The sequence below is a fragment of the Octopus bimaculoides genome, chromosome 19 (assembly GCF_046866305.1).
Source record: "Octopus bimaculoides isolate indiv1 chromosome 19, ASM4686630v1, whole genome shotgun sequence".
Classification (NCBI taxonomy): domain Eukaryota; kingdom Metazoa; phylum Mollusca; class Cephalopoda; order Octopoda; family Octopodidae; genus Octopus; species Octopus bimaculoides.
In genome coordinates, this window is record NC_142946.1 from 24,312,826 (window position 1) to 24,336,934 (window position 24,109).

At 32.7% G+C, this 24,109-nt stretch overlaps 1 protein-coding gene across 1 annotated transcript; it reads right to left on the reverse strand.

Moving 5' to 3' along the window:
- Positions 1–4,767: 4,767 nt before the first annotated feature.
- On the reverse strand, positions 4,768–24,109 carry LOC106884105 (tetraspanin-7). Its single transcript, XM_089366626.1, has 6 exons — positions 23,920–24,109; positions 22,485–22,559; positions 14,997–15,098; positions 12,770–12,922; positions 12,311–12,394; positions 4,768–7,319 (listed from the first exon to the last, which is right to left on the reverse strand). Exons 1-6 carry the CDS (start codon positions 24,046–24,048, stop codon positions 7,248–7,250), a joined length of 615 nt encoding a protein of 204 aa, XP_089222752.1. The 5' UTR covers positions 24,049–24,109; the 3' UTR covers positions 4,768–7,247.

Below are 24,109 nucleotides of genomic sequence, written 5' to 3' on the forward strand. Positions count from 1 at the left end.
TATTTTCTTCCATTACTGCCATCTCTGAAGAGTGCAGGGTTACATAACATGGAATCCATAATGTGAAACTTACTTGTAAGATAGGCTGTAATGGATATTTAATAATGTACACTTTAATTAATATATATACACACACACAAATGTCACTAAATATAACTAGGGTGCTAGAAAACACCTACATTGCTTAGCTCTTATTTCTAGCAATGTAGGTGTTTTCAAACACCCTAGTCACATTTAGTGACATTTGTAATTCTCCTTTTTGATGAAACATTGCAAACTGCTGTTCATATTAATTTCATATATATGTTATACAACAGGCTTCCACACACTTTCTAGTCACCAAATTCACTCACAAGGCTTTGGTTAGCCAAAGGCTATAGTAGATGACACTTGCTGCACAGTGGGATTGAACCCTAAACTGTATAGTTACAAAGTGAGCTTCTTAGTCATACAGCCATGCCTGTGTCTATGTCAGACAAATTGGGAATAACATTGTTATATTTACTTAAAAAAAAAACAAATTGTGAGTATTGGAGTATCAGCAGTTGTATTTCTGATCATTGATAACATGTTCAAATCCTGATAAAGGAAAATTTTAGAAAATGTGTTTTAAATATTTGGTCATGGGATAAATATTTTATTTCTAACAAAAGCTACAACCTCTTTAGACATGCAAAATACCTCTCATAGGTTGTGCTGTTTCCCAGGTTAAAAAAAAAAATGACTGCACTGTGGCTGACTGTCATGGCACAATTTTCATCACTACTTGGCAGAACAGTTCTGCCAAGCATCATTTTGATTAAAATTATCTATTTGATTTTGTGTCTAAAAGCATATACTTTATTAATTCTAACTTCCAAAATATTGTTTCTTAGTATCAAGATGGTAAATCTCATAATTTATTGCATCATGTTCAGCACTTCAGGTGTCAGAGTATAAAATTTGCAAGGCAGTTTTGTCATTCATTGACCAAATTTTAAGTGGATTAAACACTGTGGCAGCATACAAAGATCAATTCAGTGAACTGGATCAATTCAGTCAACTAACTAATTAAATCTGCCGTATGAAAAAAAAATCCAATTATCTGTTTAGGTGCTTCCATTACAGCCTTTCAAATAAGAGTTTATTTCCACCAAACACACATTTTACAGGAGGATGTCAATTCTAAAGAGAATAATGAAGAGAAATGGTCATGACTGAAAAATGAAATTAGGTTACATATTTAGTTTTTTCAGCATCATCATTTAACATCCACTTTTCTATGCTTGCATGAGTCAGATGGAATTTGTTGAGGTGGATATTCTACAGCCAGATGCCCTTTTTGTCACCAACTCTCACCTGTTTCCATCAGTGTGAGGACATTTATATGAATTTAGAAAAAGACTCAAAACTCATTGAAGAAAAACTCTATTTGAAAATAAATTGATATAAATTATCAAGAGTCTTTTTATTGCACCTATTCAATTAGCATCAATGGCTGTTTCAAGTTGGGATTGGAAGTGTTGACTCCCCTGAATCAGATCTTTATCAATCTTGGACAAAGAACTGGTTATGGCAGACTTGAGAGATTGTATGGTGTTATTGGCTGGCCTCACTTTTAACTATGCCCTATACATATGGATTGAGGTTTGGTGAGGTTTGGGAGAACATGATCATAGAGATGGCATGCATCCACATTTGGGTTGTTCTAACCTTATGAAATGGCACAAAGTCTTGTTGGAAGACATACAGTCTTCTGTTCCATATGCTGTCTATCCAGAGCTTCACAACTTTCTCCAACACCTCCGTATAGATAGTAGCATTAACCCTTTGCCCTGTGAAAAAAAAAAAAAAAAATAGGATGCATGACATCTCCCTTGTTGCTAATGACTCCCAGAACTGTCATATTTGCTGGGAACTTTGTAGGCATGATTGTTGGAACCTCATTTGGGCCTCTGAACCATTTATTTGTTGTTCCTTGGTGTGATCGAAGTTTTTCTCATCGGAGAAAAATCAAAGCATGTCAGCCTCTTGGTGTTTTAACTTGTTTAGCAAGCACTTTGCAGATTGAACAAATCTCATAATTCTTAGTTATTTTGAAAATGAAAACCTGAAGGTTGAATGTACTCTTGTTAGAAATATTGTTACAAATGAGTTCAAGTCATAGTTGACAGCTACATTCTTCTACTAATAATAAGTGATAGCCTTAAACATCATTAATCCACCAGTCATACTCTCTTTTTGTTTATGATGGTGCTGTGAAGGTACATGGATTAGTGGTTAGGGTATTTGGCTCACGATCATAAGGTCGTGAGTTCAATACCTGGCAGTTGACCAAAATGAGTTGTACCAGTAATTCAAAGGGCTAACCTTGTCATATTGCGTCATGCTGAATCTCCCCGAAAACTATGCTATGGGTACATGTGTCTGTGGAGGGCTCAGCCTCCTGCATGTTAAATTCACGAGCTGGTTGTTCTGTTGATTGAATCAACTGACCACTCATTGTCATAACCAACGGAATGCCAGTTTTTATGATGATGTTCAATAACATTTTGAATATTTATGAAACCCCTCTACAAATAGCTGCCTTCATTTTGTTTACATCTTCAGAAGATTACAAATGTTCTATTTCAACTGCCACTCCTCGACCTCAAAATAAATATTAAAATCCTCCAGGTTGAATATCTAAAAAATTGTTTCATATAACAAAAGCCTGCAACAGCAAATGTTCAAACATCTTGTATTCAATACTTGCCCCAAATATTTCCTTAATTTTGCTTATTTGGGACACTGTGTTATTTCTCTTTTGTTGTATTGATACATAATATACAGATCAAAAGTCTATTTCAGATTAAAAATTAGAGCTTATCTCGCCAAGAATTAAGGCAACATAGAATTACTTCCCTTGTTATAGTAATTATGAATTTCCTTGCAAGAGATTTAACTAATAAAATTTCGGATCGTTTTAAATGATTCAAGGTAGGGAAAAAGAGAACTTTAAAATTAAGGAAACTGTTTTAGAACAAAGAATGCCTTGGTATCTTTATGGATAAAGTTATACAAATACTGCAATGGAACTTTGGCAGAAATAAAAAATATCTTGTATATGAGAACTGTTATCCAAAAATTTTCAAGAATATTTGAAGTTGAATTACCATACATAAGTAATTCAAGTAGGTGTTTGAATAATTAGAGGTATTAATTAAAATTAGTAAGGTAGGGAAACATTATAGGGACAACAATATAAATTGTTTAATTACATTTTCAATAGTAATAATGTCAGGAATTAAGCAATAACAAAGACTATAAAATTCTATATTATTTGCTCAAGCAGAATTATTTCAAGTAGTTTCTGAAAACTTATGTTACCAGTGGAGAGGGTAAAAGAGAAACCAAGGTTCAAATTTATCTTTTGGCTCCTTAAATAAATGTGTGGAATTTATTCTTCAAAAGTGAACTCAAAAACATTGTAATACAAATGAAAACAAGAGACTCAGGTATTTTAATATACATTTTATTTTCACAAATGAAATCATACCAATATTGGGATGGTGACCTTTATCCTACCAAAAAAAAAAAATATATATCTCTAATTTATATGGCACTTTGTAACAGGCTCTTTTAATGTGATTTTCTAGAAAGGAAAATAAAATCCTTTCTACTATAGACACAAGGCCTGAGAAAGGAAAGACGAAAGTAAAATGACAACTAGCTATCTTATGAAAAACACATAAAAAGCTGAAGAGAAACAGTTTAACCATACCTCCTTCCAAAACTCCAATAATAATTTATGATTTATTGGCTGGTATTTATAATTTCAGTTCATTGAAAAATATAATATGTATCTAACATGCTAGAAGGAATATATTCCATAATTTAACAACTAACTTACTCCAACTCATAAAGGAGTTATTAAACAGAAATTATTTTGCCAATCTGACAGAAAAGTGTATAAAGATAAAGTGAGAGAAAATTAGTCACCAAATTACATCAACATTACTCTTTTTTTTTAATGTAATATTTATTATATGTGAAACCATTGTCTTTGTATATGGTGTATACAAATAGCAATTAGACTGATCCTATCAATTATTAATTCATTTGAAAGTAGTGTAGAGTCGATTCATTTGTGGGTTAGATTACAATGTCTCTAAGTAGATTGGTTCATTGATAGTAAAAAGAGTTTAATTGAACAGCTAGAGATGTGGGTTGTTAACATTTCTGGTTAATACATTACTAGTTCAACTGTTAATTGCTTTCAGATTAAATGAAAAATATCTATGAAAAGTGTTTAAAATAACGGGAAAAAAAACAATAAAAAACTATCTATTATATCCCATAATGCTAATATGTGCCAATACCCCTTACTAGAAAATAAAATATAAATAATATATTCAAAATGATTCACCATCAAAACTCAAAATAATCAAAATAATTAAACCCAGATGTAGAAGATTTTGAAACTTATTTATATTGAACATTGTTCTTTTTTATAGAGATTTTGAAAGCAATGAAAGTCAAATGGATTTGCTTTTGGATAGTATCACAGGTGTGATGTTAAAGTAAATAAACATGTATTAGCTATATTACCATATTTAAAAAATATATTTTTCAGCCAGAATAATATTTATTCATTTATAATAATTAAATAACAATAAAGATGAGCAGGTCACAAGTGAAATCATTCACTAGTGAAATCCTTAAATATGCAAGATGTAGAGCTTTCCTCTCTGAGGCAGCAGTATATGACTATTGATCAAAGGAACTCTGCAACATCATATCTGTTACAGGTGGGAAACCCTTTTTTTTTTTTTTTTTTTTTTTTTTTTTTTTTCCACATTTACCAAATATATAATGTTATTCAATCTTAGACAAAATTTAAGAGAGACTGCATTTCTATCTCTCTTTTTCTCTGACACATGGTTTCTATCTAAGGAATATCACATTATCATCTTTTCTTCCTCAATATCATCATTACTATATATATATATATATATATATATATATATACACATACACCTATGTATATACATATATATACATGTGTGTGTGTATATATATATATATATATATATATATATATATATATATATAAGTTATTAATGTCCATATGCGATTCTTTTTGATATAGATTACATTAGTGTCCTTATTCTTAAGCTTTCATTGTCTGTTAATGTTTATTTATTTATATACACACACACACATGCATGAATATATATTTTTATATGTATGATTTCACTGAAAAGATTAATGAAAGTAAAGATTAAATGTAAATATGAACTACAAAGATGAGAAAGAGAGAGAGAGAGAGAGAGAGAGATTCTGAAACGAGTGTTTATATGAAGTAGAGAAAGACCATTGACATTTGGACATCAGTAATATATATATATATATAACACAACTACAAATAAAGAAAACAGTGTGATATTCATTAGAGGAATCATGTGTCAGAGAAAAATAAAAAAAATGCAGAGAGAATAGATGCAGAGGTTGATTTGGGGTCGTGTTTTATGTCTCGAATTATTTAATATTTTTTTTAACTTTCATGTTCTAATTACTAATAAATTTCTAGCCATTGAAGTAGTCTACAATGTGGGACAAGGTTCTATTTTACCTATTATCATGATTAAAATTATTATATGTAATTAAATAGCAAATCATTTATTCCTAAATGGTCGTAAGTATTGGTAATCAAAAATGTAGACTCTTGCAATGCAAAGAAAGAACAGCATTTGCTAAACACTAAATAAATATGTAAATATGTAGGAATGCCAATATTTGTAAGTAGATATGCCAACAAAATAGAATATTTATATGAAGCAATAGTGCTGTAGAAAGATTATAGAAATTGAGATTCTAACAAATTCTGGTCATGATAGATGAAGAATGTATATAGGTAAAAAAATACTAATGTAAGAGGATGTAACTAAAGTTTTAATATATTCTAGGGTTATTTTTCATAGCGTCCTATTCTTATAGAGAACTACAGAATGCTTAATTTGTGGTGAAATTCATTATTTGTGAATCCAATGTGATGGAACCTATGCAAATATGTATTAGTTAGGATAGTGAAATTAGAAGAACATGTTGCCAGTATTAACTATGAGTTTGATTAGTAAACTGTCTTTGCTGAATACTTACAATAGTTGTAAATTAATTGCAGTAACAAGCAGTTGAAGACTTTGTAGATGTAAGAAGAAAGATATCAGAGGAAATAATTCCAGTTAGATGACATATAGTAAGTAATAGGTTTTCTATGTAATAACTGTTGGTAGATGTCATTGGGTAGTCATAAATTTTCTTGGTAGATTATGAAAATATCAGCTTTTGAAAATTTTATTTAAATAAAGTTGTTTGAAGATTGTTTTGTCCTAAGACACATATTTTACAATCTTAAAAAGTAGTTAACTCATAATAATGAAGGGGTCATATTCAATGTGATATTTCTGCAGTTTCTGGTGAATTCTTAATGCCATTCTCAGCATATTCATGAGGCTTCAAAAGACTGCTATGAATTCAACCTTGATGTGTATGCTTAAAATTTAGCTAAATCACAAATTTATTGTATGTGTAGAGTAAATAAATAGATTATGATTGTTTGTATGCATATGAATGTTTTGATAATAAATTAATATGAATAAATCTAATGTTAATCAATTCATTAATATCACTTATAACATTCACTTCAAATTGACTCAAGCATAGAACCAGAAGTGTAAGAAGATGAAAAAAAAAAGGAGTAGTACAGAAAACAGACCCTTCAACTACAATATAATTAGCAAAATTGAATTAATGAATAAAATGATGACAGCAAGGTCAAAAGTATTATCAATAGTGTAAGGTTAGAAGTCCACAAATGTAAATGTAAGTAAAAGATTTCTAAGCCATATTAAGTATGTTATATATATATATATATATATATATATATATATATATATATATATATATGTGGGTAAGTGGGAGGAGTGTGCAGTAGCAGTGCATTAATAAAGCAGCAATATAAGTTAGTAATAGTTATCATGAGAAAGTTAATGTAAAATTAAATATGCTGTAATAGATAAAGCTAAATTTACAAAGGGAAACACAAGACTGAAAAACAAGAAAGATTTCAACAGGATCTTCACTTTGGTTTGGTTTAGAAGGTTGACCAGGTAGCTTATACGGAAGCAGTCTAGGAAAGGTGTGAGTTATTCCAAGAGCCATCTAAATAAATGAAGCTTACAATGGCTTACATTTTATTCAACTTTCAGCAATAACAACTTAATTCTTCATGCTACTTGTTCATATTTGGCCTTATTAATGCTTTTGGCCAAACAGCATGCAAGGATAGCTCCCAGGAGCTGCAATAGAAAGAAATATAGGAAAACATGAATTCAGTGGACATATAAATAAACACACACACAGATATATACATATATATATATATATATATATATATATATATATATATATATATATATATATATATATATATACACACACACACACACATACATTATCGTCATCCTTTTACACCTGCTTTTCCATGCTTGCCTGAGTTGGATGGGTCTTGCACCCTTTTGACATCTCCTTTGTGAGGTCCATCAGCCTGAAATCACCTTCCATCAATTCCTCCTAGGTCTTCCTCTTCTCCAGGTTTCATTTTGAATATTTGGTACTTCTTTATCCAACTCTCATTCTACACATTACCAACTCTCAACTTGATGATGGTATCTCTGTACATGATTTCCATGTCTCTCATGAACCTAATGTTCTTAAAGACTACCAGACTACTCTGTCAAAGGCTTTCTTCGAGTCAACAAAAGCTGGTCATAATGGCTTATTCTCAGTAAAGAACTTGTCCTGCACTTGAAGAACTTGTCTTACTATTAAGACATGTGAGTTATTTTTCTTCTGAATCAATTATGCCATAATTCTTTGTTACTTTCATATCTTGGACCATCAATAACATCTTTGAAGTTGTTTTATTTTAGAATATCTCCTTTGTCTTGATAATTGTTGATACTAATACATCAGTCATTGGGTATAGAACCTCCCTATGTGACCTGATTAACTACACAAGTGACAAGTGCATGACCTACTTTGCCAAATATGTTCAGCATTTTAATGAACATTCTTACTTTCCCTGCCTTCACATCCTTAATTCTGCTTTCAACTATATAATAGTGAACCCTGTTGGGTCCACGTGGTTTAGATCTCCACCCCTCTCTTTATGAATTGACCTCATTCAGGGAGCTCTCAAAGTAATATTTTTGTGGCTCTTCTCACAATCAGGGAGGACAGGTGTACCACTATCATTTCCACACATTTTACTTCAATGACATTGATTCACACTGAGACACTGCTTTGCTAACTAGAACACCTTAAACTTTTGATAATCTTCAATCACAACATTGGCAAACATTCAGCTTCTCATTTTGCCCCATATATCTAATTGTAGCTTCTCTTTTAGTTAGCTCTCTCCATGCCATAAGGCACATAAGGTTACAATACAACCTCTTCAACCAGCTCTATTCTCTGCCGCTATTCTGGTCACATTCCAGCTTGTTCACCCTTCTCATCTCCTTTCCTTGTCAATGGTCTTTTGCCATGTAGTTTTAGGGAACCCTGCTGCTCTTATCCTCTCAGGCTGTCACTTTAGTACCACCATACAACTGCTATTTTGTTCTTGTCTGAGGACATGTCAATCCATTTAGCTTCTCTTTTTGCTCTCTCGTATAGTCTTTGCTCACTAATTTCTTCCAATTTTCTCAGACATGTCTTTTAGCTTTTATGACAATCTACAAAACATTCCAACATATTGTTACTTTCTGTTTGACTGTAATCTCACTCCATCCTAAGTTCTAGTTTGTCACACAGCTGATTATCTTGTTGAAACTTCCGGTGTTATAAGCCTATTTCTGCCTCTGCCTTGTCATATGAGTCAACATGTATTTCTTTGATCCCTATTCATTCAAGTGTTCTTTTAGCTTCAACAATTTCCTTCTCCAGATAATTGACTTATGTCTCTGCAACCATCTAGCTCTTACTCTTATGTCACTAACCACGGATCTTTCTGAATTGACGGGCACTACTTTTCATTTATGTTTTATGTAGTGTTTTTGGTACCGAAACACTTTCAAACTTCGTATACTTGTATATTTTGTATTATAGAACAGATAAAAATGTTTGTATTCGAAGTTATTTCATGTAAAAAATTGTCGTATTTCGGTAATTTCAACCAATCACTGACGTCTGTTGAGGTGAAAACAATTACTGCCGTGGAATGTAAACAACATGTTCTAACGGTGTCATGGGATCTTTTCCCTTGAATAAAATTAGTGCCGTTGTTTGTCAACAACAACTATTGGCAGTACTGTTATTTATAACATCGTTCATGTGTTTCTACTGGTTTTAGCTTTAGGGTTTTAGGGTTAGGGTTCCGGTTTTAGAGTTAGGGTTATGATTATTTTTGCCATAACCTAACTCATAACCCTAACTCTAAAACCCTATAACTCATAACCCTAACCCAAACCTTAACTCTAAAATCTGAACCCTAACCCTAAACCCTTACTAGGGAATAACGTTCTTGACACCAGCAAAAATTATTGTTTACAAAAACAGCAGTAACTGTATTCAGCTGAATAGATGTCAGTGATTGGTTGAAATTACAGAAATACGACAACTTTAACATGAAATAACTTGCGATGTAGAAACTTTTGTTAAGAAAGTTAAGAGAAAAAGATGTTTTATATGACACATTCTACCAGTATCCCAAGTTTGAAAGTGTTTCGTTAAGAAAACAAGTGGTGCCCGTCAATTCAGAAGGATCCCTAACTACTAGTCTATTTTGAATGGCACAATCTTCACTGAGGGCAAATTTATTATTTACAATCAATTGCCTATCCCATTTCCTAGACAGTATAAAGTCTATCTGGTTCACATATTCATCTAAGTAGGTGTCCAGGTGGCTGACTGGTTTGTTGAAGTTGGTGTTTCAAAAGATTAGGTCATTTGTGTCATCCAACCAGATCGTATCTCATTTTTCATATCACAGCCATATGCAAGAGCAGCAATTAGAGTGTTGCTCAACGTGTTCATTAGAGCCACCGATCATGATAATGCAGTCACTATCATTCATTATTTATGTAGTCTGTGTCAAGGACTCATAGAAATGGTCCTTTTGCCCATCTGTCAGTCTTGATCATGCTACATATGCAGATGTAACTGTTATCATGTTGTCTATGAGTAGTCTGAGCTTATTTTTCTCAAACTTTGCCTTGATTACTTTATTAATTTCTTTGATAACAATATCGAATTGTTGCCATCTTATATTTTTAATTTCTTGCATGCACAATGTTTTTGAGTTTGTCGACCACACAATATAGTAGGGTCAGCTGGGCACTGTCTGTGAGAAAAAACAGCACCATGATGCAATTCACTCTGCCAGAAATTTGGAAACGACATGCTGTACTGCTTGGCATTCATGTTGGAAGCTCCAGTGCCAACAGATGGTGAACACACAGAACAACTGTTGGCTTGTCATGTCCCCAAACATGTACCGAGAGTGATAAGAATTAAGCATCCAGTCAAAATCATGGCATTTGGAGTGATCACTAGTGATGGTGATGTTATGCCTCCATTCATCTTCCCACATGGCCTCAGAATCAATACAGAGGCCTACATCAAGTGCCTAGAGGTAGTGCTACCCTGGGTCAAGAAGGTAGCTGCTGGAAGACCTTATGTCTAACGACAGGACTCTGCACCATGCCACACAAACAAGAGAACCCAGTCAGGCTGTCAGACAATTTCTGTGACCACATCACCCCTAACATTTGGCCATCTAACTCTCCACACTGCAACCCCTTGATTATTATATGTGGGGCACAGTTGAGTGAGAGACCAACAAAACTTGTAACACCAAAGATGAACTGAAGGCAAGGATTATGGCAACATTCACCAACTTAAACAAGGAGACCATCCAGAAGAGTTGCAGGAGATTCTGAAGTCATCTGGAGGCAGTGGGTGAAGCTAATGGCGATTTTATTGAATAAATTTACTTTTTAGTATTTCAAGATATTTGTATGTAATTTTGATAAATATATCTGTCAAAATGAAATGTTAGAGTTATTTTCATTTTTGTGTAATTTAGACGACAATATATTCGCCATGCACTGTGTATATATATATATATATATATATATATATATATATATATATATATATATATATATCATCATCATCATCGTTTAACGTCCGCTTTCCATGCTAGCATGGGTTGGACGACTTGACTGAGGACTGGTGAAACCGGATGGCAACACCAGGCTCCAATCTAAATTTGGCAGAGTTTCTACAGCTGGATGCCCTTCCTAACGCCAACCACTCAGAGAGTGTAATATATATATATATATATATATAATAGAGTTTATTTATTCACTTGAATTTAATAATTCATTCATTGCTATTCAGAATTTCTTAGTACGTGCAAGCCTAAAAGCTGAATGAAGGAAATTAGTTGGGGATTCATGCAACGGAAAGTTTGTTGGCTGTTGCTGAGGATGAATATGAGTGGATACTGTAGAAATAGCCTGTCTACTTGATGCTACGACTATGAAGGAGAAGTGGTGGTTAAGTGACCAGAGTAATGATCTATAGACAATAATTACTATGTGGTAATGTTTGGTTCATTTAGTCAAGGATCTAAGCACAGAGAATTGAAGAAAATTGTTAGCAATCTGTATTTGAAATTTTTTTAAAGAGAAATTTGTTTATACGCCTGCACAGACATTTTGGACATTTTGTTCAACATTTTGAAGCATTGAGTAAAGATCTGTTTCTCTAACAAGCCTAGTTTGCATTTATTTGATCTACATGTGTGTGTGTGTGTGAGTGCGCGTACTAATTATCTGCTAATACTAGTAACAATATGAAAGAATAAATATAAACAAGAGCTTCAATTCAACAATTCATGAGAATAATCTTTTCATGAAAACAATCTTCACTAACAATACTATTATTTTCCATTCACTATTGGTTTTAAAATGCAAAAGTATATTAATGTTATAATTGTTTATAATTGTTTCCTAATTTAACAGATATTTTAAGAATAGGAGATATTAGAAGTCATTATATGCAGGCTTTCCTGACATTAGGTTCCTAGGAGGTTCTAATCTTCGTTCATTTTGCTGTTAATTTTAAACTAACAGTCCATTACTGCTAAATATTGTGTATATATCTTCACTGTTAATTTATTTTCTAAATTTTCATAGCTCCCTTTTTTTTATTGAAAAATAAGAGTAAAATTTTATGAATTTACCTCATTATTTTGGAAGAAATTTATTTTAAAATTTACCTGAAAAAAGGATATTCCTAGAATGACTCCGCCAATTAATCCAAGATTGCCATTCATGAAATCAACCACTTTCCGATAGCAACCCTATTAAAAGTGAAGGGGAAAAAAATCATAATTATTATAATTAATACAAACATAGAGTTGTCAAGATGCAAATATTTTGCAAAATTGATACATGGCTCCAGTTAGTTTTGACATGGGGTTGGAGGATTGGACAAGATGCTATCACAAACACACAGGTTTAGTACTTTGATTTGGGTTAATTTAATTATGGTAAAATTCCATCTTCGTATTGACCTTCCTGTCCCCTAATGTAATTCTGGAAACATGTAGTCTCCATTTTTTCTCTTTTTGTGACAGAAAAGTTGGGACAGATTTGGTATCAATAATAATAATAAACAATACTAAACTTGTTGCTAAATTATTTTAAAATACTGAAAAGGAAAAAGTTGCAGATACCTGCTGAAATATGTCACTTGAGTTATCATGTGGAATCCGATTATCACATTTATCATGGTTACGACAGCAGCTTTTTGGCACGGTATCAGGGTTTGCGTGGCTCCATTTTGTTTTTAGCCAGTCCTCATAGCTATTAATACCACAGCAGTCCAGCTAAAGAGAAGCAAAAAATAAACAGGCCTCAAGTTAACGATTTTAATGAAGTAGTAAAACAGACAACAAAACTGAAAATTACTTTATTTTTTAAAAATATTTTTATATTAGTTTAGATTATACATATATATATGTGTGTGTGTGTGTGTGTATATATATATATATATATATATATATTAAAGAGCCAGTCATCACCAAAGAACGAATATGGCTTCGTAACATGTACCATGTTTTTGCTAATTGTTTTAGGTGATTATGTAGTCGTGCACTGACAGACATCCTCTCATCTGTTCCATCCTTTGACTCATCAACACATACAGAATGAGATAGCCAGAGGGAGGGAGAGAGGGGGGGAGAGAGAGAAATGTATTACCACATGGCTGGTATTTATTTTCAGCTGAGTAAGCTGGAGCAACATGAAAGAAGTGTTTTGCTTACGGATACAATGCAGCACCTGGCCAAAGAATTGAACCCACAACATTATGATTGTGAGCCAAACACCCTAACCACTAGGCCATGTTTCCTGTCTTCATTTTACATGTAATTTCCTATGTAGGCATGGGTTTGATGAGTTGACACTCTGAATCAATTCTTATTCAGAGTTCCTGCAAGTGTGCATGCATGTAGATGTATAAGTAATCTTATAGACTCCAGGGATTACTTCAAACCTGGTACTTATTTTTACCAATCTATATTTATTGAAAGGTTAACTTACTTTTGACACAACACCGACTCTCACATCGATAAGCATAAATGCAGACACACATACACATATGCATGTGCATTTGTGTGTCTTCCTTTACCTTTACGGATCTTTCTGATTTGGCGGGCGCGACTTGTTTTCTGAACGAAACACTTTCAAACTTGGGGCACTGGTAGAATGTCTCATATAAAACGTTTTTCACTCTTCCCGCCAAATCAGAAAGATCCAATAAATAAAAATTTTTTATAGAAATTAACGAACAAAACCAGCTGATCTGGATGAGAGTTCTAAGAGTCAAAGTCCCAGTTCTGAGATTCAAAATAAAAGTGCATTCAATGTATCTCAGCTCCAAAGATTTGGCTGCTATTTCTATTACACCCTGCTACCACGTGACAGTTATTTGTGATATAGGACCCGAAATACCTGTTATGTATTAGCAGGGTGTGCAAGAAATAGCAGCCAAATCTTTCCTTTTCCGGGGAAAGGAGCCATTTATGTGTGATTTCGATGTCACATTCGTTGAAAGCATGCGAAATAACCCGGAAAAGAAAAAAACCCCCATGAAACAAAACTCCATTGCTGGGAAACTCAGACTTTCCAGAGGACCCAACATGCCACGAGCAGTCTAGTAAGGTGTTTATAAGCCATTTAAAAACACACAAAAACCATTAGATTCACTTCAACATTTAAATTGACATTTTCATCACTTTGAAACCATGACCTGTTTACTGACAAAATTCCCTGAGTGAATAGGTCGCGACTTCAAAGCGAGAAAAATATTTTGACAAAGTAAATTTAGATGACAAATTAAATCCTTGAAGTAGATCAGCTGGGATGGGAAGAAAGGAATGCCTACCTGCCTGTCTATGTGTGTGTGTGTGTGTGCGTGCACACACACACACATATATATATATATATATATATATATATACACACACAAATTTGTAATTTATTATGGCAAGTAATGGTACAATAACTCTGAAATTAGAGCACAAACAACATTGTTGTGAAATCAAATATTAATTACTGTTTTTGTTTTATAAAGCTGGATAAGACATTTTCGTTTCTACTGACTATATTTTTCTTATACTTAAATGTTCACTGGAAGACCATCTGTAAAACTACTAGCACTAACATCAAATTGCTCAAATGTTAAAAGGCCAAGCAATGAAGAAAAAAATAAAGACCTCCCCACAAAAATATACAACCTTAAAAAATAATAATTCAGTTAGCAATGATTAGATGAGACACCCAGTATTGTGATGTATAATTGTGCATATATGATGTGGTAACAGAGAACATATTTCAGGAACTCATCAAACTCCAACAATTATAAATGAAATCAAAAAAAAAAAAATTCCGAATACTCACAGTCTTCTGCAAACCATCAATTGCGTTACTGCTGGGAGCATAGTTCTTGTCCTCATAGTGATCTAAAGCAGTACGTAAACCAATTTGGAATCCCTTTTCAAGCTGAGAATAAATTATGTAAAAATAAGGATGTAAGAAAATATATATATATATATATATATATATATATATATATATATATATATATATATGTATACAATTGCAGCGTGGAAGGTGTTTATAAGCCATTTAAAAACACACAAAAACCATTAGATTCACTTCAACATTTAAATTCAATTTATCAAAATATTTTCATCACTTTGAAACCACGACCTGTTCACTGACAAAATTCCATGAGTGAACAGGTCGCGGCTTCAAAGTGACAAAAATATTTTGACAAATTAAATTTAAATGTTGAAGTGAATCTAATGGTTTTTGTGTGTTTTTAAATGGCTTACAAACACCTTCCATGTTGCAATTGTTTTTGTTTCAGCACACGATCTCAGATCAAGTCACTTGCTATGCAAGTACATCTTTGTAATATGTATGTATATATTTTTATATAATATAAAATCATGATGTGCAAATATATGTACACCAGCTGTCGTACCCGGTAAATCCCGGGAAAGTGGGGCTTATCCCTTGGTTCTGTTCTCATAATTGTTTTGATAATCCAATAACAACAATACAAAGTATGTAGCCCTTAAAATGGTTTTTGTGCATTTATAGAGAATACTGAACTGCCTTACACAAGATCTTGTTTTTAGGAATTCCCAATAAGTTATGAATACCCAAATTATGAAGTCAGTTATGTAATAACATGAAATTAGTTACCCAATAGTAAGAATTCAAATAAAGTAGCCCCGAAAAGGGCTTTAATGCATTCCCAGAGTATATAGAACTTAGGAAGAAATACTAGTAAGGTATGTATACTAAAATCATTAAGCATGTTACGTAATAACAGGCTAATCAGATATGACATGATAACAATTCAAAGTAAATAATTCTGAAAAGGGCTTTTGTGCGTTCCCAGAGAATATTACCCTCAGCGGCGCTAGTGTTGGTATATTCGTGAATAAATCACTAACCGAAATAAGTGGATCTATTGTTTAAGGGTTGTACTGGATAAATTGTGAAAATAACTCTAACAGTTCAAATAGTAAGAAATAAGCATACTCATTTTGATTTATACCAAATAATTTAGGAAAATGAATGGGTTATTTCCCTTGGCTATATATATAAGGATCTCTTCCAGGGGCCCTATTATAGACTTTTTCAACAATCTGAGTATACCACAAGGTTTCCAGATATGAGTTCTACTCACATGTCAAGTTTCATCAAAATTGATAAAACAATGTAGGAGGAGTTAGCTAACAACTCCACAAATACACCCACAAACAGAATTTCCCACATATGTAGTAGATAAGTGTGTTTGTGTGTGTGTGTGTGTGTGTGTGGTTTTGTTGGTTTTAGATTTTCTGAATAAAATACAATAGAAAATTCACATTTATATACAGAGATTTCTAAAAATATAAACTTCTATTGACATTTGTGAATCCGCTAAGAATGGAATTCTAATAAAATTTGGCTTCCGTATATAACGGCATATGCTTGTTTTGAAAAAGTTTGTTTGGCATAGAGTGTCACAACAAAATGTAACAGAAAATGTAACAAAGAAACTCAAAATTGCAATCTTTTGTTTTCATTTCAGCTCTGACAAGTTTCTTGGATTAGGCTTAAAAACAGTAACTTAAATACAATAATATATTCAGATGAATTTAAGTAATTTAAGAATTATGAATTATTTAAGCAAAGCAATATTCCAAGATTTTGATTAAGAGTGCAAAGTTTTCAACTGAATTGGTCAAAGATATTTATTGTTTAATTGGCAAAGATTACAAAACGATTCAACAGCCAAAAGTTTTGTGTACGGTATATTGTAACTTCTGACAATTAAATAAAAAATACAATAATGTTAGGGAGTTGTTTAGCTTAATGGTACAGAAAGCTCAGTCAGAGTTTGAGAGGTACAGAGTTTCATACTCTGTAGTGGCTTGCTGGTCACTTTTTAATGGTGGTGCCCCAGCATGGCTGCAGCTCTCAAGCTGAAACTAGTAAAGGAATATAGGGACACTCATACATTGAGATGTTGTATTTTCATGTTTGTAAACACCAGATATATATATATATTTACTTAATGTCCCAAAGAGATAAGCAAGCAAAATGCTATGATTACAACCATATTCAACGTTTCCCTTTTTCTTCTCACTGCTCTTCTTTATTTATTCTGATGAAGCTCCATGTTTCAGATCGGTTTTATTACCAAATATGATAAATATTTTTTAGCATATCAATACCATACAACATTGAATACAGAAACAGCTGTTAGATGGGATGCAGTCTATTTGTATGGAATTAATAAATAATATTTGATGTAAGTCAGTTGTTGTTCATTGATATTTCTCCATTTTATGTCTTCTTTAAATTTTGATTCTTGATGAACATGTTTATCCTTGTTGTTACCTATAATTTATGAGCATAATATGCTTGCATGTGTATGCCCATGGTTAAACAGGTAATATACTGGTAGTGTAATGGATACTTCTATCCCTTAGATGATTATTTTAACCTCTAACTCAGTTAACCTTATATAAACATATATAAAAATTTTATAATTAATAATTATAACTGAGGGCACACGAGGCATCAGTGCTGCCGTAAATAACAGTAAAAAAATACTCTAGTAAACTACCATTTCACTGAAGGCACAACAGGCTGGCAAAAATTGAGGGACGAATAGTGGTTTAGTAGAGTATTTTTCGACTCTTATCTACAGCAATGCTGGTGTGCCTCATGTACCCTAAATTATAATCATTAATTATAAAATTTATGGATCTGCCTTTATTGGTTTTAATGCTTGCTGGCCACTTATATTATTATTGTTATTTATTAATAATGTTATCTATATTTATTCATGTAAAATTATACACTGACATCATTTGAAATATTGGCACTCATCTGTCAATGATTAACAGGCATGGTGAAGTGAGTGAAGGTTTTAGCCTTAGGTAAGCAGTAAGACCTGCTGATGAGAAATAAGAGCTAAAGGCTCAAAGTTCAAAATCATATGATACAGGGATATCTCTTGCCTCATTTGTGACTATCAGCCGCAATGGCAAGTTAATTTCTTTACTTGTCCCTCAGTTTTGGCCAGCTTGTTGTACCTTCAGTGAAATGGTGGTTTATTAGAGTATCTTTTTACTCTTATTTACAGCAACGTTAGTGCCTCGTGTACTCTCAATTATAATTATTAATTATAAAATTTATGGATTTGCTCTTTATTGGATTTAATACTTGCTGACTACTTATATTATTGTTATTATTTATTATTTAATGATAATAATAATGATAATAATAATAATAATAATAATAAAAATAATATATAAAAGATTAAATTAAAATTTATTAAATTTTTATTCTGAAATTAGTTGAAAAACAGGTTTGAAATCTTAAATCAAACTGGATGCTGCAGAAATTGAAAACAATTTAATATGTTCAATTAATTAGTGAATAATATTAAAACATTTATGTAAATATATAAAAAAAAAAAATTACTGTGTTGTAAAACACAACGCTACACTATCTTGTAGTTATGTATAACATTATAGTAATTTTACAACATCAGACATCAAATGAGTTTGTACATTTTAGGCCAATTTCAGTTGGATCTTTAAATGAGCAAATAGGACTTGGATTATCTTCCAGGTAAGGAAGATATGGAAGTTGTCTCCCTTGTTAATTACTCGTATATCATGAGAAGTAGTACTGTTGTATCTTGAAGGTACCTTGAGTCTAAGGTGACAATGGTTGCATTAATAAAATCCATTTATTCTCTGCACTATGTAAGGACAAAGTGACAGGAATGTTTCTGTAAAAATACTTCTTGGCAGAATTATCAATGCACCAGACAAAGTGCTTTGTGGCACTTTTGGTTCTTTACACTCTGAGTTCAAATTCCAACAAGGTCAACTTTACTTTTCATCCTTTGAGATTGATGAATAAAGTACTAGTCAAGTACTGGGATCAATGTAATTGAATGAATCCCTTTTCCTAAAACTGCTGACCTTGTGTCAAAATTTGAAACAATTATTTTACCTCAGTACCAGTTTTGGTAAAAGGATGTAATGATGTAATGTAATACCTGAACATTATTGGTCTGTTATAGAGTGGGTGGTGCTCATGTTATTGGCATATAAGTATTTAGCTATATTTTGTTAATGGTGTAAATAATCATATAGTGTCTAGTCTCAGTCGGAAGAGGAAGAAGCATGATAGATCTTTGGACCTTTCTAAAAGCATCATGAAAGGGTTATAGTATGTAGGTGTTGACTGCATGCAGGCAAAACAAGGTGGCAATTTGGCCTGAACTCTCGGATGGCTGGAATACCTTTTCAAAGAATCAGTTTAACTGAAGATATGAGAATGAGAAGAGACAATATACTGGAATCAACAGGTAGCAGGAAAAAGAAACTGTTCTGATTTTTGTGATATTTTGATATGCTCTTCAAATATGGTCTTTTGGTAAATTTTGACACTAGGAAGTGGTCCTTGTGACATTTTCTCAAAAAGAGAAACTTGCTGTTACTGTAAAAAATTATTGTATCTTATTTGAATAAATCAGTGTAAAGCAGTGAAATTTCTAAGAACATAAATGATTCTTTAATTTGCAAAATCTGGTGAATCTTACAGTAGTTACTATACATCTTTGATCATTCCATTCCCTCCAAAATGGATGTTCCTGACATTCACCCAGCACCTTTCCATATTTTGGCATGAATAGTGTTTCTTAGAATTCTAGTGTATCTATCAAGTTTCCTCAATATCTCGTTGACCCTTATCAAGGTTATATTTTAAATTATGGTGAATCTAAATGGAAGCTGGTGGCATATGTACCACCATCAGCAGCAAGCTCTTTGTGTCTGATAGTATATTTCAGTATCTACTGTGTACATCTTGGAGAGAAAAATAGCGAGCTCTACTAAATATTGGCAAGATGTTATTGCAGTGTTGGTATGTAATGCTGTAGTGTTTTATGGACTTGTTCAGTTTCTTTCAGTTTAAATAGGTATATTTTACTATGTGGTTTCATGACATATGCAACAGTAACCATATCATTGGATTACTTCACAGAGATTAGAATTCTTTGTTGAGTCAATGAGACAAAGTTTTTTTTAGAAGCCTTGTTGCACTGCTAGAGGTGTCTATCTTTGTGATTGCATGAAAAGTGATGGAGTAGAAACCTTTGAAACATTTGATGTCTATAAATATAAATCATGGTATTCTGAAAGAATCTTTGCTTGTGCAAGTACTACCTACAATTAATCAGAAACTATTTATTGTGATTTGTTTATCTGTACTATCAGTAAACAGCTTAAAGTGACTAAACCAGCATATGGCAAATTGGACGACCTAGGATTTCTGGACCAGCTGTTGCTGTCATAGTTTTATTTGCAGCTTTACAAAAGATTGTGCTATGTTATGTTCTTCTCACAAAGTTTAAGTGAAATTCAATATCTTAAGTCAACAGTGTTGCTGTCTACTGTTTGTTAATCATTTGAGCATTTGTGGGATGATTTTTAGTAGATGTAATCTATGACTAACAAATCTTCCCCATCTTTTGTCTTTTCATACAGCAAAGAAATGCTGAGCCTTTGGTGGGCAGACTTAGGGAATGCTGATGTGAAAGAATTTACACAGTATGCATATTTTTTTGTTGGCATATAAGTTGTTGCTGATAGTTTTGTGTTTGATATTGTTGTTGTATCTGAATGACATTGACTATTACCAATCTATTTGAGTCATCAGTCTGTTGGCATACAGCTTTTTGAGACTGTGATATCTAGCATGTGACAGTTATAATTTAGTTCCATGTATAAGCATGCTGATATTTCCATTTCTGTCTGTGTTGTCTCAGGTGCAGTTGTGTATGCATGTGTATGTCCTTGTGATTATTAGGATTGTAATTGCCATTGAACTGTGTGGCCACAATGACAGAATATGGTGGATCAAGAAATAATCCTGTAAATGGGGACATATCAAATATGGAGCTTCTAATAACTAAAAGAATATTCTTTGCAGTGCACAGTTTCTCAAACATATGCTCACTAATATTATTCCACTTAGCTTACAATCTATCTATCTTTCTATTTGATTCTTCATGTTCAAGCTGCTCTAGGGTTATGGTTAACTTCTGGTACCATCTTAAGACATTCAAAATAACAAAACACTAAGAGAACAAACACTTAGATTTTATTTATTCCAGTTGCTTGCAGTTGATGCATCTAGAGCAAGTCTACATTATCATTATTATGTAAAACTTCTAAGGCAGAAAACCAGCAGAACAATTAGCAAATTGGACAAAATGTTTTATGACATTTCTTCCAGCACTTTTGTTGTTATATCATTATTCTGAATTTTGTTGAGTACTTTTTAAAGTGTTTGAGTTGGTGTTAATTTTATCAGAAGAGGAGCTCTATGATCTTTGCAAAGACTGGTTGATCCTTAATTTTGAGTTCAAATTTCACCTAGGTTGACTTTGCCTTTAATCCTTTTGGTGTCGGTAAAATAAGTACTAGTCAAGCACTGGGGTTGATGTAATCAAATTGGTTCCTTCCTCTAAAATTGCTGGCCTTGTGCCAAAATTAGAAAAATTTATGTACAACTTTCATCCTTGTAGTGTTGATAAAATAAAGAATCAGATAAGTTCTGGGTTCGATTTATCGACTTACCCTACCACTAAATTTCAGGCCTGTCTAACTTAGAAATTATTATTGAGCACGTGTAACAAGTTTATTTAACAGGAGTTGTGCAACATTTTATTTCCTTTCGGAACACATCTTATTACAACAGATGTGTGTGTGTGTTTGTGTGTATGTGTAAATATTTCTGCCCGTGTGTTTATTCCCACACATCTCCCTCTCCTACATCTTCCACTCTCCTCTCTTAGTTCACCTTTTGCTCTCACTTCTTCTGCCCCCATTTCCACCACCTCCACCCAGCCCACATCTATCTACTCCCCATCCAACCCTTACTCACAGTGAGCTAAATCAGAAGTTCTTAAAAATGTTTTCCCTATGGACTCCTTTGATTCCTATTTTATACTCAGGTGGACCTTCAATGCCATTCAATTTTCAAAAAATCCTTTTATATATTTTTAGAATTAAATATTATTAGGAATTGTATAAGAAAATTTCTAAAATATTTTGTGTATTATAGAAGCATGATCAATTTATTGTATATACATTTTAACAAAAGAATCTTATATGGGCTCCCAAGGCCATATAGACCCTAGTTGAGAATTACTGAGGTATACGATGGACTGTGAAGAAATTTATATTTTACTAAGACATTCTGTAACATAATAAATAAAACCATAAAAAAGAAACTATCTATATTGAGTGAGACTTAGGTTATGAACATTACAAAAAAGAACAAGATTAGCAAATTTACCTTATTCTTGAAGATAAAGCCTGCAATTCCAGTACTGAGTTCAACCACGAAGACAACCACCAAAAATCCAGCATACTGAAAATTGAGTCAAAGTAACAAATAATATTCATTAAAAAACCCAGTTGTAATTGATGTAAGGTAGCTTTAACTGTTTAAGTCAGGCATATAACTAAACAAAAAGTAATAACTAAAATACCAGCACAATATGGGTTATGAACATAAACATATATAACATGGGTTATATATATATATATATATATATATATATACAAATGTGTCCCGGAGAGAAAGGCCACTGTACACAAGAACAAAATCCCCAGGGAGAGGAAAATTCTTATGAGACAGCATCCAAAAATTTCAAATCGTCTAAACAAATAAGTTGAAAGCAGTGAAAAGTCCCGCCTGAAAATACAACTGCTGGAGATTGAAAAAAATCTGCAACTCTCCCATGAAAAAGAAAGAGCAGACAAAGGAGCCTGGGCTATAGACAATATAAAATCTAACCCAGAGCTTTCTACAAGTTTGCCAAGAAACAGCCTCAGTGCAATGCAGAGCAGGGCCACTCTACCAAAAAGATGGTTCACTCACAGGAAACCCAATGAGGACAAGTGAAATACTAACTGAGCAATTCAAAAGTGTTTGCACTCCACCCCTAGGGCACTTTCAAGTCAGCAATCCAGCTGACTTTTTTTACCGCTGCAAATATAAAAACAGAGGCAGTGATGATTGATTACATCAATGATAGTTGTTGTGGTTCATTATGTCTAGAAAGGGAGGGAAATCCAATTAAATCCAGTTAAAATGGATCTGACTGGATTTAATTGGATTTCTCTCCCTTTCTAGACATAATGAACCACAACAACTATCATTGATGAGGACCCTTCTTCCACTGTTACTTATGTTTAACCTCTCTCTCTCCAACAATGGAATACTCAGCATACGGAATCTTTGCTCAACACGATGTTCCAACAGCTGAGATTTCCTAGAAACACTTGTCAGAGACTATCTAAACCTTTCGTTATATAGCTAAATTAAATGTCCTTATCAAGTCTTGCCAAACTATTTGTCTTTTCTTTTCTACTTTAACCTATATCTACCATTTACACACACACAAACTTATTCCATCAGCTTCTTTTTGCCAAACTGCTAGGTTATGGGAACATAAACACACTACCACCAGTTTTCAGGTGATGGTGAGGGATGAATGCAGACACACACATAAACCCATTGTGTATATATATATATATATATATATATATATATATATATATATATATATCTACACAATGGGCTTCTTTCAGTTTCTGTCTACTAAATCCACTTACATGGTTGAAAGCACCTATCAATATACATGAAATGTTTACATTGTTAATTAGTATATTCACAACCAAAACATTTATCAATAAGATGTCTGGAATGCTGGTAGAATACTTACGATGTAAAGCAAACAGGAATTTCCTTTAACAGTACAGCAACAACCAATGGAGCCAACAAGGACAATGACAGCACCAACTCCAATGAGAACATAAGGAGCTTCTTTATAATACAATGTGGACAATTCCATGTAGAGATATAACTGTACTTTTGTCCATATCCCAATAGCAAGAATGGTAATGCCAGTAATC

Excerpts from the sequence above, each read along its gene's own strand:
- LOC106884105 (XM_089366626.1), bottom strand. The coding sequence starts at position 24,048 with ATGGAATTGTCCACATTGTATTATAAAGAAGCTCCTTATGTTCTCATT. Across the intron at positions 15,099-22,484 it reads GCTTTATCTTCAAGAATAAG|CTTGAAAAGGGATTCCAAAT; the intron begins GTAAATTTGCTA and ends ATTTATTCTCAG. Across the intron at positions 7,320-12,310 it reads TAGGAATATCCTTTTTTCAG|CTCCTGGGAGCTATCCTTGC; the intron begins GTAAATTTTAAA and ends TTTCTATTGCAG.